At 37.8% G+C, this 17,298-nt stretch overlaps 1 protein-coding gene across 3 annotated transcripts in view; it reads right to left on the reverse strand.

Moving 5' to 3' along the window:
- LOC107751006 (arf-GAP with coiled-coil, ANK repeat and PH domain-containing protein 3-like) overlaps window positions 1-17,298 on the reverse strand; it is an 83,003-nt gene that overhangs the window by 19,986 nt on the left and 45,719 nt on the right. For all 3 annotated transcript variants that reach the window (XM_016566578.1, XM_016566577.1, XM_016566579.1), the window contains exons 5-10: window positions 11,867-11,925; window positions 11,569-11,752; window positions 8,987-9,031; window positions 8,809-8,904; window positions 7,491-7,565; window positions 5,888-5,899 (exon numbers count right to left, since the gene is read on the reverse strand). In XM_016566578.1, coding sequence (XP_016422064.1) covers window positions 5,888-5,899; window positions 7,491-7,565; window positions 8,809-8,904; window positions 8,987-9,031; window positions 11,569-11,752; window positions 11,867-11,925 — 471 coding nt within the window. The remainder of the gene's footprint in view (window positions 1-5,887; window positions 5,900-7,490; window positions 7,566-8,808; window positions 8,905-8,986; window positions 9,032-11,568; window positions 11,753-11,866; window positions 11,926-17,298) is intronic.

A 17,298-nucleotide genomic window follows, 5' to 3' on the forward strand; every position in this document is an offset into this window, starting at 1 on the left:
TGGTTATCAGTGTATTACAAAGGTACAAAACAGATTTCAGTACTTCAATAAGGTTGGTATATTAACATTATATCAGTTAATGAAATACGGTATTTAACTGTAAATTTTAGTTAAAACCGTAAAACCTAAAATGTTGCTACCGCATTTTTTACAGTAAAATTCCGGCAACCACAGCTGCCGGTTTTTTACCTTAAATTTTACGGCTTTTTTTTTTACAGTGTACATAATCCGTCCACTAACCAGAGGTTCTAACATGACGATTTGCTGCTCGAGAAACATTTCTGATTATTATCAATGTTGAAATCAGTTGCACTGCTTAATATTTTTGTGAAACCATGCAAATTTTTTTCAGGATCCTTTAATGAATAGAAAGTTCAAAAGAACAGCGTTTATTTGAAATATTTATCTTTTCTCTTTACTGTCACTTTTGATAAATTCCTTGCGGAATATTAATTTCTTTCCAAAAATGAAAATAAATTCCTACTGACCTCAAACGTCTGAACAATAGTGTATAACGTCAGTTGGGGCCATTTTGCTCTCTGACTGACTGTTTCTATAGGCTGTGTGAGTGAGTGGACATCTCCACCCAGGGTCAGCAGGTCGCCATGCAGACAATATGCTGTTTTGTGGAAGTGTGCTGAACATACGGGACCAAACGTGCTGCGCGCTTTAATCTTATTACGGACTTTACAGCTGTTCTCTTTCTCCTAGTAGTTTCTCACTCTCTGTCATCCACAGTTCAATTGTTCCTCGTTCTTTTCTTTAGCTGTTTGGCAACTTACTTTTCTCTGTAATTCAATTTTTTTTCGTACTCAGTTATTTTTGTCCCTGTCTGTCTCTAAAGTCTGTTTTTCCTTTTTTAGCTCACAACTTTGAATTCATTATTACACATACATTAGGGTTCAAAAGTTTGGGGTTGGTCAGATTAAAAAAAAATGTTTTTGAAAGACATCTCTTAGGCTCATCAAGGCTATATTTACTTGATCAGAAATATGGCATATTTACAAGTATTGTTACAGCTAAAAATAACTTTTCCAATATACTTTAAAATGTACTTATTCATGTGACGCAAAGCTGAATTTTCAGCATCATTACTCCCGTCTTCAGTGTAAAATTATCCTTCAGAAATTATTCTAACATGACGATTTGCTGCTCGAGAAACATTTCTGATTATTATCAATGTTGAAATCAGTTGCACTGCTTAATATTTTTGTGAAACCATGCAAATTTTTTTCAGGATCCTTTAATGAATAGAAAGTTCAAAAGAACAGCGTTTATTTGAAATATTTATCTTTTCTCTTTACTGTCACTTTTGATAAATTCCTTGCGGAATATTAATTTCTTTCCAAAAATGAAAATAAATTCCTACTGACCTCAAACGTCTGAACAATAGTGTATAACGTCAGTTGGGGCCATTTTAGCTCTAAAAATAAAGTTTTATTATGCCTCTTTTTCATTATGACTTTTATTTTATTAAGATTTTGCTTTATGCTTTTATACTATTAATATAAGTCTATTCAAGTCTTTTCCTCACGCAAAGCAATCATGTGGCTTCAGAAGACCAAATGAGTCTATATAGTTTTTTTGCAAGCAAAAGCAGCTTGGATAATCTTCAAAACATCTTTTATGGTGCATGTGAGAAAGAAAACTTTTGATATGATGACAGAACTTTCATTTTTGTCCCAGCTATTCCTTTAAGGACAGCGATGTGGACAAAAACAAGATAGCACATTAAAACGCTCTGCTGATGCTCCTTCCAGATTTTGTCATGTAAATGTTTACCTCATGTTACCCTCTAAAATCCTGTTGGTGTTACAGAAACAGGAGGTTCGATTCATCTGCAAGTCATGTTCTAAATAAGACTCTTGGCCTGCGGACAATCACACTCACACATGTGCGCTTGTGTGTGCAGCGCTCTTGAATCGGGACAGTTGGTGGCACTAATTTGTCCATGTTTTTGGCGCGCCACCTCTTGCCCTCCCTAAGCTCCGGGTCTCTGCCATCTGCTATGTTTAACTGTGCTGGCCAGGGCAGAAACAGGCAAAGTGCCCACAGAGACACACTTCCAGACCTCGGCTGACTCCAGAGTCTCTTCACAGAGCCACCGGGAGCCCTTTCGTTTCTACCACAGGACTCTGATTCAAATATTTTGAATATATTAAAAACACTGTCAGAAATAATAATACAAGATTATGCCAGACTTTTCCTGTTTTTGCTGTCAAGAATGTAATTCTTTTAAACCCTCATAATGCATTCAGGTCCATTTTGACCCCGGAATATAATTAATTAATTCATTAATTTAGTACAAGATTTAAAAAAAAAAAAAAGTTTAAAAAGAGATATAACCATGTCAAAAATGTATCAGTGGTAATAGTATCAAAAGAGACTTTACAGATATTTATGCAAACCTTGTTTTGATCTATGAGTTGGATTTGTCTCAAAATATCTTTGTAAAATGTTTAGCCTCTTTCTCATATTTTTTGGAATTAATTTAAAACTACTGATGAACCATTGCTGCATGAAAAAATGTATCGCCTTTACATCAGAGAGTCAAAGTTATGCAATTAAAATAAATATATAGTGCGTTTAAACCACATTTCAGAGTAACATTTATGTTGTTTTGTTAGAAAGAATATGTAGGTTTCACAAATTTGGTTATGAAGTTATGACAGATTATACTGATGATATAATATGTAATTATACAGTAATTTTTAGATTATACTGTATAGACCAATTTAGAGCAGACGTCACAGTTACGTCACTTGCAGCTGCGCGCGCATAGTGGTTGCAGAAAAACACTGGGAACAAGTGGAGATAAATGGGCAAAATCCATGGAATAAAAGAAAAAATATATTTTTGTGCCTTTTGATGTCAAGATCGGAATGCAAATAATTTTTATAGAATACTGTCGTCAAAGACGCAATTTGAAGCTAAAAGCAGACGTTTAAATGGACATACTATGGATGAAAACTCTACCTCTTGTAATATGCGGAGAACATTTTGAAAATGACATCTAATCAATATAATTTATAATCTTTTTAAACCTAACTATTTTGTACCCTATCCATGAAATTCTCTAGCCATAAAGGCTATCTCTCCGGGGTTTTCTGCAACAATGATGCGCGCCCATCCTGAATGTTTACAAACCTATAATTGGTCTATACTCTCAGAAATTATATATGATGATACATTCAAATACAATTTCTCATGAATATTGAAAAAAAATTATTCTTGCATCACAATGATTGTTTCTGTTGTTTATGTAAAATTAGGAATTTCACAAAATTCTTAAAGGGGTCATCGGATGCCCATTTTCAACAAGTTGATATGATTCTTTAGGGTCTTATTGAAAAGTCTATAACATACTTTGGTTAAAATTTCTCAATGGTAGTGTAAAAAACACCCTTTTTACCCTGTCAAAACCAGCTCTGTTTTTAGCGCGCCGTTCTAGTCCGTGTTGCTTTAAATGCTAATGAGCTCTGCTGACCCCGCCCCTCTCTTCTGTGGGGTGACAAGCAGTACTGTTTACTTCAGCCGCGAAACTTGTTAACTAGCACACATTAGGAAAGGCGATTTGCAAAGATTCATAAAAAAAAAAACTATACTCACTTCTGTAGATGAAGCTGGATCATGAATGATTCGCGTGAACATAAACGCATTTAGGCAGATCGGGGATCGGCGCTCATTCTGACAGGAATCTCACAACAGCCTGATTTGAGAAAAGTGATTTTAAAATAGGGATTTAAAAAAAAAAAACACTGGGTGGATTTTTATCATTATAGGATGGATGTGTACACACACTTCCAACACACATTTATGTTCAAACAACAACAAAAGTGAATTTTGCATTCGATGACCCCTTTAATAAAAATAGACTAATATAGTAATAACAAGGTAATAACAGTAACAGTTAAAACTTTTACATTTTTCACATTCACTCATTAGTGAGATGCTATTGAGCAGACACAATATAGTTTTAGTTAAAAAATATTAAGTTATGACTGTTTTATACGTTTAAGTTCCACTGTGTCCAAATAAAACTGGGAATGCAAAAATTGTATGCGGATTTTGAATGCATTATGAGGGTAATAAAGCTGTTTTCTTTATGATGATATCAGAAGAGTTGTACCACTTTGATTAAGTTAAAATACTCCAATCCAAGTTTCTATCTTTAATAACACACATCTGAAATGAACATGACAGCTCCTGTGAGAACAGCAAACACATGAGGAGTGAACGTGCCGGGCATTGATTTGTTTGGGATATGAGTCTAAACTGTATGAGAGCGAGAGCGTGGGAGAACTAACACGAGAGAGAGAGAGAAATGTGGGCATGTGAGGTGAACACGTGTGTCTGAGTGAAAACGACATTAAAACACGCTTTTTTCATTTTGTGATACATTATTGCACATTTGCTTTTTTCATTATTATTATTATCCTCTTTTACTCACAATGAAATATGAGTTTGCGAAGACTTTAAGTGTATAAACTCATGTGTACACACACTTCCAACACACATTTATGTTCAAACAACAACAAAAGTGAATTTTGCATCCGATGACCCCTTTAATAAAAATAGACTAATATAGTAATAACAAGGTAATAACAGTAACAGTTAAAACTTTTACATTTTTTCACATTCACTCATTAGTGAGATGCTATTGAGCAGACACAATATAGTTTTAGTTAAAAAATATTAAGTTATGACTGTTTTATACGTTTAAGTTCCACTGTGTCCAAATAAAACTGGGAATGCAAAAATTGTATGCGGATTTTGAATGCATTATGAGGGTAATAAAGCTGTTTTCTTTATGATGATATCAGAAGAGTTGTACCACTTTGATTAAGTTAAAATACTCCAATCCAAGTTTCTATCTTTAATAACACACATCTGAAATGAACATGACAGCTCCTGTGAGAACAGCAAACACATGAGGAGTGAACGTGCCGGGCATTGATTTGTTTGGGATATGAGTCTAAACTGTATGAGAGCGAGAGCGTGGGAGAACTAACACGAGAGAGAGAGAGAAATGTGGGCATGTGAGGTGAACACGTGTGTCTGAGTGAAAACGACATTAAAACACGCTTTTTTCATTTTGTGATACATTATTGCACATTTGCTTTTTTCATTATTATTATTATCCTCTTTTACTCACAATGAAATATGAGTTTGCGAAGACTTTAAGTGTATAAACTCGCATTTGAAATGCCGATCTTTGGTTCCACATGCAAAATAGAAAAATCATAGAAAAATACTTTTTGGCTTTCATCAGAGCTGCATAAGCTTCTTAAAGCTCTGCTGTCCCAGTGACATAAAAGCAAGCGGGTGAGGAGGCAGGTTCGGCCTTACGTGACCCCTGGAAATCAATCTCTTTCTTTCTTTTTTTTTTAGACAAGACATGTTCTCCTAAAATTGCACATAAACTAAAGTTAATCCACAGTACTGCTGTGTAAAGATCTAAAACATACATCAAACAGATACCAGCTGCTCTGAAAATGTCTTTTCCAGGGAAACGTTTTTGTTGTCACTACGAGCAATGAATGTGATAACTGCTGTGCTGCACACTGAATACAGCTAATGTGGCATGTGACTGCCATAGAGCAATTTTTAATAGACCACCAATCAATCTATCCCTAAGGCTGACTGAACCACCTTTTAAAAACACATTTGTTGACAGCCAACTGGAACCTGAGGAGGAAAACATGATGTGTTCCTGTTGTAGCTGTAGAGCTTGATGCTAGCATAGAAAAAAAACGTATAGGCTAACCTAAATGTAAAAATAGATTAAAGCATCCACAAAATGCAAAATGTAACATGGTTTTTCAACACAAGGATTCACAAAAATTAAGTTCAGTCAAGAAGTAATTAAGCATATAAATTGGCTCACCTGCATCAAAGTCTGGATATGAGCGGCACAACGACATCAGACAGCGAAGGAAAAAGAGAGAGACAGTCAAATTAATTGCTTGTTTTTCAGTCATTCTCCATTTTACAACATGCTGCATGCATTTATTCATGAACAACTGCACCTGAATTCTACAACACACACATCCATCATCCTGCTTAAAGGTGGGGTAAGTGATTTTTCAAAAACGCTTAAGAAAACTGAGTCTGGACGAGTAGCAAAACAAACTTGTAGCCAATCAACAGTAAGGGGCGTGTACCGCGCCACATCAAGTGTAGACCATAGATATGTATATATAGATATATATATATATCTATGGTGTAGACAGCATCACTGATTATAATGAGTTCCATAGTATTTTGTTGCGCCGCGCCACTCGCGTCCGGTGTAGACACAGTGTAACATTGGTTTTGCTTTGTTTCACAGAACTAATCGTTTTTTTCCTGGGTTGCGTATGTATATGTGGGGCGGAGCTATCAAAATAGGGGCGAGACCCTTTTGGGGTAGGGGCGTGTTTGTTTTGGTGATTTCAAATATCAATATTGGCTACCAGAAATCGCTTACCCCACCTTTAATTGGGCACATTAGTCATGATCATTAATGGAGCCAAACTGCCATGTCCAGATCTCTATGATCAATGCAAATAGTTCCTGCGATGCCACAAAGCTATCATGAGCATCACTGTGAGGCGTATAGATTGATTTTAGAATTAGTTTCTGCCTTCACTCAAATCAGATTCATTTTAAACCTGCCGGGGCAAAATAAACTTGCTTTTGTCCAGAAATGCCTTATCAAAACTGGAATCTGAACAAAGACAAGCTGAGACAAAGATTCAGGGTCACAGGGAAAAGTCAGACAGTTTCTGGCCCGGATCTGTTGGCAGAAGCCCTGCTGGCTTGCAATGTGCTAGCAGATGGATGTTAGAGAGCGTGTGTGTGTGTGGCCAAATTCCCGGAGAGATCTGGACAGGACAGGACATATCATCCTTTATTGATATGGTGATGAAACACTTTGAACAAACGCACAACAAACAAACGACACAAACGGAGGTGAACATCTGTAGCTGAAGCACAAGCACATGAAGGAAGAGTGTTTCTTCTAGAACCGTTATCGCTAGCGGCCAAGTTCAGACACGCTGAGGTTTATGCGAACTGTCACGAACAATGAGGGCAATGGGGTTGAGTGATAGGACAATAGATATAAATCTGACAGGAAGCGTGTCGGTGCTTCAGAGGAAATAACGTCACCTGACACCTGATTCTCAGCAGAAAACTACTTCCTACCACTTTTTATTTTAGGGTTAATAATTCAGTAGTCACATCTAGATCTGTCGAACCAGATTAAATTGAGGACCTGAGGTGGGAAGACTGTATGGGACATGGGTTTCATGTATTGAGAGGAAACTGTTCTTTTGTTTCTTTGATGGCTGGAATTCATTTCACATCAAGAGGAGGAGGAGGAGAAAGAGACATAATGAAGATACAACAGAAGAGAGCTAAAAGGTAGACAAGAAAGATAAAAGGTCAAAGGGGGAAGATAAAAGAAAAGATATGGAAAATAATGAAGGAAGCGATGATGTTCTCACTCTTTGCTGTATGGTGGCATGTTTGTGCTCCATCTCTCTCTTCTCCACAGCTGAATCTATGACCAGCTGATCCAACTGAAACATATGAACGATGAACATCGTTAAACGGAAATTTTTTTTTTTTTTAAGTTGTCAAAGCAAACATTATTGGAATACGTTTTACAAGAAAATATTATTTCAATCTTTCTATTTCAAAATTTCATGTTAAATTCAATGTGTTATTTGCTGTTTTACTAGCAGTTTCTGAGTGAATTTTTTTTCAACACCACATTTTTCATTGTATATAAATTATTTTTCACCATTATTTTTTTTTTTGCAAAAGGACTCATTTTATTCTAGAGTGTATATATATATATATATATATATATATATAATTTATAGGTATTTTGTGGTATTGATAGAGATGATTGTTTTTGTTTAAACCTCCGATAACTAATGTGCAGAACGTAATTTTTGTTTTATTGTTGTTTTTTGACACCGTAAGTAGTAAATGCTTCTTTTAAAAAAGGAAATGATTATTTAAAAAAAGACTATAAATATTTATTATTATAATTATTTACATTTTATTTGTAATTATATTTATTATTTACCATTATTGTTGTTATTTTATTTTTAATAATAATAATAATAATCCAAAATACATTAATAATTTACTTTTGTAAATACCATTATTGAGTCCTGTTCTTTAGAGACTCACTATTGTGCCATTTATTGGTTGACCTGATATTAAAGAACCAATAAGTTAAAAAGTGTGAATATAGATATAAAATAATGGTCAAATGTCAATGGTCTTTCTCTATTAAAGACAACATGAAACCTCATTAGCAACACATTTAGCCTTGATAATGTGACATGGCACAACAATATTTAGTAGGACACAATTCTAATTCATTATTATATATTACATTATATTATATTATATTACATTACATAATAATGGCGTTGATTACATGAGCAAAAATGCTGAGCAAGTTACTAATAAAATATATATCTAATAAAACATTGTGAGAATAAACCTTTTTTCTTTAGAAAAACATGCAGCAATGAATCATGCACAATAATACTTTATTAATTAAGTAAATAGGGTAAATGTTATTTTGAGTTTGTCTTCAAGCCTGTCTCAGACAGATGCAATGCACCTGTCAACCTCAAGGATAAACATTATCTCTCATGTTCAGTCATTAGGCCTGTGTTAATTTGGAGCCTGGGGCTCGTCACCACATGTCCAGCATTAGACGCAGGTGTTGAGGGAGAGCAGGTGAACAGAGGGCCCTAATGAGCTGCTGATCCTGGAGAAGCAGATGTGTGTGTATCTCACCTCAGCAGCCAGCTTCTTCATGTAGGGGTCGACCTCATCTAAGATGTTGAAGCCCTGCTGGAAGAGACTGTACTGAGCCTGCATGAACGACAGCATCTGTGGAGGAGACGAAATGATCAATACAGAAAACTACACAGGAGGAGAATGCTGGTTTATCATGGCATATGAACCCACTCACCGAATCCAAAATTTCAAATTTCTTTTTGGCTTGAAGAACATTGATCTGAGAAAGATTTCAAGAGAAGAGCACAGTCATTAGTTGGTGCTTTTAACAAAAGTATCCTGGGATTCAAACCTACAACCTTTGGTTACCAACCCACTAAGTCATTTCACCCCAAAGCTGTAAGTTATGACAGAAACTAACCATTTTTGGGTAGAATCATGGTACCATGAGGCAAGAAGATCCTGGTGAAGAACTGAGCGCCTTGAGACTTTTAGGGCCCCTGGTACTGGCCCCCAATCAATTCTTGGCACTTTTAACTCATAACAACCACATTTTTTAACTTTTACCTAGACCTTAGTTTGGGAAAACTATGCATGTGTCTAATTTCAGATCACACATGACCCAGCTCCACACAGTGGACGTTAGGGACACTACAGCCGATTTTTGTCCTTAGCCATTAACATATTACATATTTAACAGCCTCATAAAACAGAAATGATCTCAGATATTAAGCTTATGACACAATATAATGGCTACTGACCATTTCTCTATAGCAAATGAAAAGCACACCATTTTGCATTTGGTTTTTTACCAAAACAGCCTTGGGTCACTTAACCAAAATAGCATAGCCATTACAGCAATCTTGTCAACTAACCGAGTTCTCTAAAAACAGAACATGCATGGTCAGTAAAATGGGGGAAAAGCATAAAAATCACAGCCCTCACAGGACACAAGGGTGGGAGAGTGCAAAGGAGGAGGTCACGTTATGCTATGAAATGAGAGCTAATGATGGCCGTGTAAAGATGGGAAGAGGAGCAGTTGGTATTTTTCGTAGTATGGAAGCCAATGGGGACCATCAACTGTTTGGTTGCCAACTTTCATCAAAATATCTTCTTTTATGTTCCAAAGAAGAAAGACACTCAACAGCTTAAAGGTGGGGTATGTATATTTTTCAAAAACGCTTTAGAAAACTGAGTCTGGACGAGTACCAAAACAAACTTGTACCCAATCAGCAGTAAGGGGCGTGTCTACTCATGATGCGGAGGAGAGAGCGCTCAGTGCACAGGACGGACATTAGCCGAGCGACGACAGAAAGATAGAGATGGCGGATGAAAAACAAAAGAGGGAAACGTCTGCGGAACAAAAGAAGGCTTAAGGCAATAAGGCAAGAAGTAGGACCCGTGTAAATATCGGATCAGCTTTCCAGCGCTGGAGAGAACTCAAGGAGCGGAAGGCCTGCGATCGGACGCCGAGGTTGCTTTGTTTCTTCTCGATAGGTGAATAACACCGTGTCTACACCGGACGCGACAGTTGTCTCGCCGCGCCGCAACAGCTAAAGTCTGTCTACACTGGACAAAGCGACCATTGAAAATCATTTGAAATTTGTGTCAATACATCATGAATAGAACGCAGCAGCAGTTTTCTGTCCCAGTTATTAGGTTTAGGGGGCAAACACTTTTTCACACAGGGCCATGTAGTTTTGGGTTTTGTTTTCCCTTAATAATAAAAACCTTCATTTAAAAACTGCATGTTGTGTTCACTTGTGTTATCTTTTACTAATATTTAAATTTGTTTGATGATCTGAAACATTAAAGTGTGACAAACATGCAAAAAAATAAGAAATCAGGAAGGGGGCCAACACTTTTTCACACCACTGTATATCTGTGTAGACAGCATCACTGATTATAATGTGTTCTATAGTATTTTGTCACGCCGCGATGCTCGCGTCCGGTTTCACAGAACTAATCATTGCCTGGGTTGCGTACGTATGTGTAGGGCGGAGCTAGGGCTGGGCGATATAGCTAAAAAATTTATCAGCGATATAATGTTTTATATCGTTCGGTATCGATAATTATTTACATTTTTTATAAACTTTTTTAAAACACGGAGCTATCAAAATAGGGGCGAGATCCTTTTGGGGTAGGGGCCTGTTTGTTTTGGTGATTTGAAATCAAGCGGCAACCTCCCGCTCTCTCTCGTGAAGCCAAAAAAGAAGTGACTTAAACTGTAATTCATCAACTGGCCGCTAGAGGCTGGCTGCAAAAGGGAGTCAATCCCATAGACTCCACATGTTAAAATGCCCAACTTTACCGCAGAAAAAAACATGTTTACAGCCTGGTTCAAAAAGTGGTTTTGGTCTATATAGCTAATTTTGCCCTTCATGACAACTGTGAGGGGGGTGAATTTTTTTATAACTCATCCGTTTAAATTATATTAAGCCTTAAAGTTCTGCATAATTAAGGGCGTGGCCACTTGAGTGACAGGTGGATTGCCGCTGCTGTCACCACCGTCGAGCTAGGTGGGCGTGGCTTCAGCAACCTGTTCCCGCCTCTTTGTCCATTTTCGATTATCCGGGAGTGACGCGCGGTGACGCGCTGCCAAGATGGCGACGGCCACTTCCACCCACTTTTGAGCTTCAAAAACGCTCTTCGGAAATCTACGGGTGACGTCACGAACACTACGTCCATGTTTTTATACAGTCTATGTTTGAAATATCAACATTGGCTACCAGAAATCACTTACCCCACCTTTAAGGGTGAGTAAAAGATGACAGAATTTTCATTTTTGGGTGAACTATCGCTTTTATTTTGAAATACCTGCAACACATAGTCCAGGGCGAGATGTCGGAAGCACTTCCGGGTCGTGATGAGAGTGCTGCTGGCCTCCTCTACCTCATGCGGTTTGTTACGAGGTGCCTGTGCGTTCTTCACCTGGGCGATCTCCATATCCTCCCGCACCTTATCGAACTGCTTCTTTGTCTCTTTAAACTTTCGAACATCCCTGTGTATTGTCACATACAGAGACATATTGCAGGGTAAGATGAGCACATCACAGAGGGCAGGGAAAAGGGGGAAAAAACAGAAACAAGGGCAGGAAAAAGAATAAAGGACTCACTCCTTCACAAAATTGTGCAACTGTTGCTTTACGGATCTCTGGGCCTGGTCAAACAGGATCTGTAAAAGATACAAAAGGAAAACAAATATATCGGCATTAAACAGAAAAATATTGAGTTGGCAGAATAGTATTTTGCATAAAACAGGGGGCATTGGAAACAGGTGAAAAAGAAAAGCATATTTTGTATAGAGATTGCCAGAGCAATCCTTTGCATTTATTGAATATAAATAATTAAATATAAAATAAAATTAAAATTAAACAATTTAAATAGTGTAAAAATTATGCTTGATTAATACCAAAATCTAAAATTGACAAAAAAAAAATCCTCTAGAGGAAGACCACTTTCTGTGTACCACTTTAGTAGCATTAGACACCCAAAGGCTTTGAAACATTAAGACAAGTCTGCATGTAGGCTAGTTGAATATTAAGGGTGCACTTCTCTCAAACCACCAGCAGATGGCAGAGCAGTTGCAGGTCTGTGTCTGTAAACCCAAAACACTGCACCAGAGCCCCACACCCATCTCAAACTCTCTCACGGTCGGTCACGTGGGCGACTGCAGGTCAAGGGTTAAATAGGTCACAGATGCATGGCACAGGATGGAAGCTGGGAAACAGTGGCATCATCCATGCCACGACAGGCAAACACAGCTCATGGAGTCAAGCCCTGGGGGTCTTGCAAGTAAGCCTGTCATGGAAGGTTTTAAGAATGAAGGCATGTCAGTGCCGGTGTCATGTCACTGTGGATCATACATGTCAGCAGAACGAGACTAGAGGAAAAGCTTTACGCTGCAATCATCTCGATTCTGGTCACAAAGGCAGCAGCGTTAAGCTGCAACGAGAGAACATGTGACAGAGCGTGTCACATGGAACAGGAGGGCAACATGTCTTGAGGGTAAAGCTGGCATGTGAGAGAGGATGAGAGAGAGGGAGTACAGGGAAAAGGGGAAGCAGACAGGCTTAGACATTTGCATTTTGCACAGCTCCATGAAGTCCCAGCCTTTGCATTTTACAAAGGACTAGACTAGAATCAGCATTTTCTATCCATCCACCTCAAACGTTCTAATTCTCTCATTAGTGATGTTTGCTAAGTCAAGTATGACTTTTACTACTGCTAAAACTTAGATTTGAACATTCCCTGAACCCCAGTGTACCTCAGTTTTCATGTTTACACTAAATTTCAGCATTGTACGAGCCAGATTTTTCTCTGTACTCTCAGCTCGCAGTAATATAGTTTGTCCATAAGGTGGCAACACTGACCCGACAGTAACAAGTCGACACCATAGACTCTAAAAAAGATGGCCGACGTGTCTCCATTTCATTCCACTGTCCACTGTCATCTTGTGCCGAGGTGGATCCGCAGAATCAAAGTCTCGTACATATTCTCGCAAACTCAATCGCAAGCACACAATCATGATGAAGACCAAACTTATTGTCAAAACAAAAACTTGAACATACATGAGCATGATAAGAGCTACCTAAAATGACAGAAACCATCTCTGGGAAAATTTTTATTTGAAGTGTAATGCCATTTTTTTTAGTTTGGCTCATTTGTTTACATGAAGAAGGCGGGGTTTTTGACCTATACTGCAGTCAGCCACCAGGGGGCGATCAAGATGTTTTGGCTTCACTTTTCAGGATGTGTTCACAGCACACGATGTTTACACATATTTGGCGTTTTTTTGGGGGGGAGCTTTAGCTACTTTTACTTAGCAAGATTTGGCTTTAGCTACTTTTCATTGAAGACATTTGGCAACACTGCACAATTGGTTGAATCTGAAATGGATGAGACGGAACAACTACTGGAGATACAACAACAATCCTATAATGCACCACAATAACGAGTGTACAACCAATGTACACTCAACGGCTAGAGAACACCCATAATGCACTGTGAGGGTCGTGCTGAAGGAATTCCAGCGTCTTGCTAGAAGACGGTGCTTGCAGCTGAATCATCCATCCATCCATTTTCCAAAGCGCTTGTTCAATGTGGGTACAGCGTAATATACATTTATTTTAATTGATTATGGAATAGTTTACTTAGGGTTTGTACAATGCTAGTTTTCATTACTACTGGAGCTGCCAGCTAAGTTTTCTAATGATTATTAAACAGCAAGCACAAACTATACAAAAGCAGCAGTCGTTCCAGCGTATTCAGTGGACATTTTAGTGACTGCAGTAACTTGAAACACCCTAGCAACCACATAGCAACACTGTAGCATTGTGTTGCCAAGTTCTACACGAGTAAGTGCCACTCACATTTTCTTCAGATTAATGTCTAATTAAAGAATTCAGAGCATAGCATCCGTGTTAAACACTGTTCAGCAGGATAATTAACCAGCATGTTCTTGTGAGCTCTTAATGACTCCACATTGCGGTTACATCTCTAGACGTCGGCATCACACCTTCTCTTTCACGTTCTCACTTTCTCTGCACTGTGAGACGTCTCTTTAATTGCATTTCACGTCATCCTCTATCCTGGTTTTACCTCAGATCTTCTCTAACATGTGAGCGTCACTGATGGCGTGAGCTCGGGTGACAGTCTAAGAAAGACATCAAGAGTCTGAGGATGAGTGACTGTAGGCGACTGTAGAGAGAGACCGGGGAAGATCTGAATGAATCGATGAAAGCGTGTGTGAGAGGAGGTTTAAAGGTGGCCTGCAGCCCGCCAAACGCCGTAGCCATAACAAGACTTGACAATTTTATTTGATCACTGAAATGTTGAAATGTTTTAAATAAATGCTGTTCTTTTTAACTTTATTCATCAAATAATCCTGTAAAAAGTATCACAGGTTCCAAAAAATATTAAGCAGCACAACTTTTTCCAACATTGATGATAAATCAGCCTATTAGAATGATTTCTGAAGGATCATGTGACACTGAAGACTGGAGTAATGATGCTGATGAAAAATCAGCTTTGCATCACAGAAATAAATAATATTTTAAAGTATGTTAAAATAGAAAACCGTTATTTTAAATGGTAATAATATCTTACAATATTACTGTTTTTTCTGTATAAATGTTCTATAAAAGGCTAAATGTTCTTGTAATGCATGTTTGCTTTTGAAAATTGTTAGTAGTAAAATTTTATATACTAGTTAATAAGATAAAAGTTTGTTTTAAAGTTAGTTTGTTTTACTATTTTCTAAAAGTCCATCACTGAAGGTAAACACAAAAAGGCTGAAGAAAAAGGCTGCCCATGGAAAAGCAAACAGTCCCATCCAGATGTTCCAAACTGGCATGAGGAACATCAGATGGTAACCTCCTTTTCTTTGGAGCAGTAATGGAAGTGACACACTTTGGAGGCAGACAGCATGTTCAGCACTTGGCTGCAAACTGTTGGAATGGTCTGCATGTGACTCTGAACTGCCTGCTCAGCTTTTGAGTTCCTGTGTAAAAAAATACAAAAAACTGTTCCATACGAGATCACTTTACAGAGTCCAGCTGCCAAACGGCTGGGCCGCTCAAGAACTGTATACTTAAATTAGTTTACTTCAAAAAATGTGTTGCAGAAAGCATGCTGAGACAGCGCAGGAAGAGAACAAGATCAATAACGCCGGTCAAAGGGTTCTCTGTTGCTTTCAAGTGGAAAGAAAGTAAACTGGGTTTCAGTTGTGGTAAAGCAAAAAATCTTGAAACGATTAAGAGTATTAGCCGATTCTTACTTCTGGAAATGTGCATGTTACATAATGCAGCAATAAGAGAGCTCTGGAGATTTTAGCAGGCAGTAAAATGCAAAGTCGATGTGCTGAAAGGCAACTAGGAACTGCAGTAAAAGTTGTACGACAGCAAGAACTTCATAAGCCGACTACAGTCTTCAACCGCACTAATGTTCATTACATATTTTATATTCAGTCATCAAATCTTGTGTGGTAGCTACTAGCAACAGTGTATCTGTCATTAGCAACTTTAACCAAAAAACTAAGGTGTTTCTCAAAACCGAGACACATTAGACTTCAAAATAAGCACTTTTAAGCATTTTAAATCATTTTCTCACAAATGCAAATATGTCTCTCATTCTATTCCCTAAACTCTCAGAAAAAAAGGTACAAAAGCTGTCACTGGTGTGGTACCTTTTCAAAAGGCACACCTTTGTACCTAAAGAGTCCATATTGGTACCTTAAAGATACATAATAAGTACCTAAAGTGTACATATTAGTACCTAAAAGGTACAAAAGTGTACCTTTTGAAAAGGTACCTACCCAGTGACAGCTTTTGTACCTTTTTTTCTGAGAGTGTATGTTGTGAATCAGTAGACACAAAGACACAAACAGAGCCTTATTCCACTAAACACTGAAATATGATATATCCTCAATTTTACTTGGCATCAGAGAAAACAAAAATCAATATTTTCAGTACATGAACCTACTGTAATGAGCAGAACTCCCAAGAGCCAGTGACATTGATGCCATTGACGACAAACTTGGTGCAATGCGTCTTGAGGCACAGAGTTTGATGTGTGCATATTCAAAGTGTCTTGCATAGATAAATCTGCCCAGAAATGAATCTTAAAGCGGTGTAGAGGTTGTCAGGCAGTCGATATAACAGCACAGCTTCTGCAGGTATGACAGCACTCCTGTTCTCACCTTTAAAATCACAAGTGAAAAACGTTCCCTCATTACTCATTCCCTCATTTCTATGGCCTCTTTTTACACTCCTCACTGCCAAACAGATAATATCAGTAATTACACTCAGTGGGGAGGTAGTGAGGTGTCACTTTGACAGGTTAGTTCAATTTAAGACTGCCTGGATTCCAACAACTCAATAAACTGTAAAAAAAAATGGACCTATTTACACCGCCTGATCAAAAGACACGCAGGCTTTCATTCAATTACTGTAATTACTATAGATTTACACCTTGTTGCCATGCTACAAGAGCACCAAATGAATCTTCAATTCTGCATTGGCACTGTGACAATAAAAGTAGAAAAATGGCAAAAACTAAATTAACATGCTATTATTATTGGTCTGCAGTAGGGCTGTCAAAAAAAAAAATCGAATTTCGAATATTCGTTGAATTTAAAATAAAAATCCACATTCGAATGCAAAAACGTTGCATTAGAATTTTAGGTGTGCGTTATGGAGGCAGCTTTATCAGTGGTGCACAAGATGCGATGACGATGTAAGTGTCGTTGCATTATAACGTTTTTGTTAGCCTATCCAGTTGAAGCCACTAGATGCGGCGCTGCTGCGTTTTTAATTAAAAATATAGCAGAAAAAGAGAACATCAATGCGGAGAAGATCTTGTTTACATCAAAACTGAAACCAAGACGTTCACACAGAACACATATTTCGCGCATTTTCTAGAGGGACATCTATCACCGTTGTACTCGCATCTCGCACAAAAGAGCCGCATGTTTAGAAAGTCATGTAAAATTAATGCAAGTTCAACTTTGAGAAAACATATCGAGACTTTATGGCGGGGTTTTTTCCCC

Source organism: Sinocyclocheilus rhinocerous, unplaced genomic scaffold (genome assembly GCF_001515625.1).
Source record: "Sinocyclocheilus rhinocerous isolate Xijiao unplaced genomic scaffold, SAMN03320098_v1.1 scaffold2647, whole genome shotgun sequence".
NCBI classification, from domain to species: Eukaryota; Metazoa; Chordata; class Actinopteri; order Cypriniformes; family Cyprinidae; genus Sinocyclocheilus; species Sinocyclocheilus rhinocerous.